At 55.3% G+C, this 4,207-nt stretch overlaps 1 protein-coding gene across 1 annotated transcript in view; it reads right to left on the bottom strand.

Annotated features, from left to right (window-relative positions):
- Positions 1-3,712, bottom strand: part of LOC102427312 (actin-like protein 9) — a 22,430-nt gene extending 18,718 nt beyond the window's left edge. The window contains 1 exon segment of the mRNA XM_014449458.1: positions 3,112-3,712. Coding sequence (XP_014304944.1) covers positions 3,112-3,712 — 601 coding nt within the window.
- Positions 3,713-4,207: the final 495 nt, after the last annotated feature.

The following is a 4,207-nucleotide window of genomic DNA, read 5'->3' as shown; positions in this document are numbered from 1 at the left end:
GAAGAGAGGGGAGTTGACATTTGTCCGACATTTGCTGGGTCTAAAGTGTTATACACACAATAAATGAGATTTCAGCCCTTACCCGGTTTGGCTCAGTGGATAGAGCATTGGCCTGTGGACTGAAGGGTCCCAGTTTCGATTCCGGTTAGGGGCATGTACTTTGGTTGCGGGCACATCCCCAGTTGGGGGTGTGCGGGAGGCAGCTGAATCAATGTTTCTCTCTCATCGATGTTTCTAACTCTCTATCCCTCTCCCTTCCTCTCTGTAAAAAAAATCAATAAAATATTTTTAAAAAATAAATGAGATTTCATATTCTCAGACCTTCTGAGGAAGTGTGGTGATCTCTCCTTTCCAGAGGAAAACCCAGATTCTCCTTCCCCCCCCCCCCCCCCAGCTGCTTCCAAGCAGGGGGAGGGGGTTCTGAGTGACCCCCTGAGGTAAGAGCGGGCTTAGAGGTAGAAGTTGGCAAGAAGCAGGTTTTCACTCTAGAAAAGGAGTGGTGTTGGGGTTTTGCAGGCAGTGAGTTCTCCATCCCTAGACTGGGCGGCCACTCATCAGTAGACGCTGGGGGACCTTCCTGATGTGGAAATTCTAGGATTTGCTTCAGGCAGACAATTCTCTGGCCTTTTGCAACTGGTGCTGGAAGGTCAAAGCGGGTGTGAGTGACCCAAAGGCGGTCAGCGCTCACTCCCCTGAGTCCATGGGGTGTGAGTGAGCTGGGCCCAGACACCTCAGACACCTTGGGGACAGTGGCTGGGTGGCATCACCAAAAGCACCAAGCCACCCACATCTCCCAGCAGCGGATGCTACTCAGCTGCCCCGCTACCTCCTTTCCTCTCCCCTTAGGGCTTTTTAACTATCCCCTTGGCCAGAAGCAGAGCTGCATCACAGGCTTCAGAAGGACCAGCCAGGGCAGCTGTGTAGCATCTTCATGTGGAGAGTTGGCTCCTCGGCACCCCCGGGGCTACCCCTCCAGCTGTGAGGGCTGGCTGGGGAGAGACAGGCCAGCGGCACCTCCTTCAGGCAGCTCTCCTTCCTACCTCCCCATGACACTCTTGGGGGATGTGAGGCTCTAAGCCAGTGATGGCGAACCTATGACACGCGAACTCATTTTTTTGGTTGATTTTTCTTTGTTAAATGGCATTTAAATATATAAAATAAATATCAAAAATATAAGTCTTTGTTTTACTATGGTTGCAAATATCAAAAAATTTCTAATAAACTATATGTATTTGTTTAATACATATTAAGTTAGGGTTTTTCAAAATGCTGACACGCCGAGCTCAAAAGGTTCGCCATCACTGCTCTAAGCCAAGCTTAAAGGTGGGGGAGAAGGCAGGGCACTGGGGACTCCCCACCCACCTGTGTCCAGGGGCAGAGCCTGAGCTGGCAGCTTGGGTGTTCAGGAGGGCAGGTACTGGCTGATCCTCCCCTCCCCCAGCCCCCCATGTCTGACTGCTGCAGCTGTGACCACTAGAAGTCCTTGTCTCTGTGAATTCTTGTAGGCAAAATAGAGAAATGAGGCCTCATCAGCATCTTCTACTGGAGCTTGTTTCTGCTCCAGCTGGAGGGCTGAGCACCAGTGAAGAACCGGAACAAATGGTGAGCTGGCGGAGGAGGGCGGGGCAGTGATGTGCGGGGCTCCCTGCACTGCCCAGCAGGAGCAGGGCTCCTGGGCTGCACACGTTTGTGATTGTGATAAACCCTTGGAGGCAGAGAACGACCCCAGCCTGCGCTTGGTAAGGGGGCACCTGAGGCCAGCGAGCCAGCTGACCCGGGGTGTTCAGGGCTCAGCGACGGCATCAGCCTAGAGGACCTCCCACAACTCGGCCCATAATTGGAGTTGGGTCTTCTTTTTATCCAGAATCTAGTAAGAGCTTTAAAAATATATGGGTTGTTGTTGTTGTTTTAAATAGAGGGGCCTGAGTGAGAAACTGAGTTGGGGTAAGGCTTTGATGAGCTCTGGGTCTTCGGGGTCCCTGGGGGACCTTTCCTGAAGAGTGGTCCCTTCTCCCTCCCAGCGGGAGTGTGTGTGCTGGGCAGTAAGCAGCCGGGGAGAGAGGAAACGGCCCCCTCAGACACTGCCCACCTCTTCCGGCAACTCACAGTCCTGACCAAGACACAGAGGCAGCCACTGGAGTAGGAGAATTGATCTGCAAAGTAGGTGGCAAGCGAACCGCCAAGAGAACACAAAGATAGGAGAATTGGGACATCTTGAGACATTCCTTCCTCCTTCGGCATGGTCCTCAGTGTATTTGTCCCCAAACCACCATCACCACCCCCAGAACGGAAACCCCAAAGCCAGGAGGGTGTCTTCCTACTTGTCACTACGCTGAGCACAGAGGGAGGAGCACAAAGATCACAAGTGGGTGGGTGTGGGGACAAGTGAATTGTAAATAAATGACAGACTGAATCAATGAACATATGATAAACAAACGAATACAAAAATGAGCGATTAAATGAATAAATGAATGGAAGAATAGACAAATGGATGGATGGATAGAAGGAAGGGAAGGAGGAAGGAAGGAAGGAAGGAAGGAAGGAAGGAAGGAAGGAAGGAAGGAAGGAAGGAAGGAAGGAAGAAAGGTAATTACCCAAAACACATATTTTACACAGGACAGGAGCCATGGTATGATCCAAGATAGAACCCCATACCCTCCTTCTAGAGGCCTGGTCACTGAGAAACAGACTCCCCAACCAGCCCCTCACCCCTGCTTCTCACAGGCCTTGCCCAGTACTAGGGACTGGGTCAAGGCCAAGCCATTCATCCCCCCAGATAACCCATGCTCAGCCCCAACCCTCCCCCACCCCTTGCAGTCCTGGCCCTGCCTAGGGAAAGTCCTCAGAGGGGCCCCTGGCCGCCCTTGCAGCCTCCAGGTGCTCTGCCAGCGGCTTGGGACTTGATGCGCAGTTTATGGGGCAGGGAGGGCTGAGCAGGACCCTCAGCATGGCTCCCTGGGGCGGAGCCGGCCATCCCGGATGGCAACCCCATGGGATCAGCAGTGGGTGTCAGTAACACCTCGGAGGGCCCCGGGGCCTGGCAACCAGTTTGCACAGGAGACCATAGCCCCCAGCAGGGCCAGAGCTCAGGCGGGGGTCCCCCATGCCCACCCAGGATGTGACAGCTGAAGAAGGTGGCTGGGACGGCAGCTTGCAAGGCCACATCCATTCTCTTGGGGTCAGTGGGGGCAGGGTCTTGGGGGAACGTGGAGGAAGTGGCCAGGCCAGTCCACTTGTGAGCCACTTGGCAGGCCTGGCATCCTGGAACCCCAGCGTCCAGGCAGCAGGGCCTCAAGACGCAGCCATGGGAGCCAGGCAGAGATGGGAGTGGTCCAGCTCCAGGGAGGCGGTGTTCCATCCAGGGGGACGCCCACAGCAGGGCCTGCAAGGGCAGGCTCCGGGAGCTACCAGCCGGAGACAGGAGGCCAAGGTGACGCTTGAGAGCCCTCAGCTCAGCCCTGAGCAGAGCGTTCTCCTGGAGCACTGCGGCCAGCCTGCCCTCCAGGGCCTGGTCATTGAGACGCCGCTTCTCCCGGGATCTTTTGGCAGCTTCGTTGTTCTTCCGCCGCTTCTCCCAGTAAACCGTGTCCTTCTTCTCTTCTGGCAGGAACTCCCGTTGCCGACGCAAGACCGGGCCCCTGCCCCGCGCTCCCTGCAGGATCTTGCTGCGACCTTGGAGTGCATCTGGCAGGCCCAAGAGACCCAAATCCATGGCTGCCTGGGGGACCTGAGGAACAGGGAAGAGGTCTTGGCCTGGCAGCAGGAGGCTGACCTGGAGGACCCCTCCCTCTAAGTTACCCTCCACCTTCCCCAGTGGGGGAGGGGTGCAGGTGCAATGGGAATTTGTCTGGAGACCAGTGTGGGGGCAGAGAGGGGTGTATTTGAGAGAAGGGGAGCTCCTGGGATGGTTTGATGCCTGATAGAGGCGTGGATGAGGCCGCTGGAGAGAGAAGGCATTGGCTGGGAAAGGCGACCACAGTCATCAGGGAGGGCCAGTGGGCACTGTAACCTTTGGGAGGGTGCAGGCTGCTTCCCAACTTCTTACCCCCGAGAAGGTCAGCAGACAAACCAAGGGCACAGTTCAATCTGAGCTCCAGGGTGAGGTTCGTAGAGGCTCTGGAGGGAGCAGAAGAAAGCCTGAACCTAGAAAGAGAGAATTGTCCAGAGTTAACCTAAGTCAAGTTGGGGTCAGAAAATAATCACAATT

The sequence above is a fragment of the Myotis lucifugus genome, unplaced genomic scaffold (genome assembly GCF_000147115.1).
Source record: "Myotis lucifugus unplaced genomic scaffold, Myoluc2.0 scaffold_1197, whole genome shotgun sequence".
NCBI classification, from domain to species: domain Eukaryota; kingdom Metazoa; phylum Chordata; class Mammalia; order Chiroptera; family Vespertilionidae; genus Myotis; species Myotis lucifugus.
The sequence above is the reverse complement of the archived record's forward strand: the minus strand, read 5'-3'. Positions and strand labels throughout refer to the sequence as shown.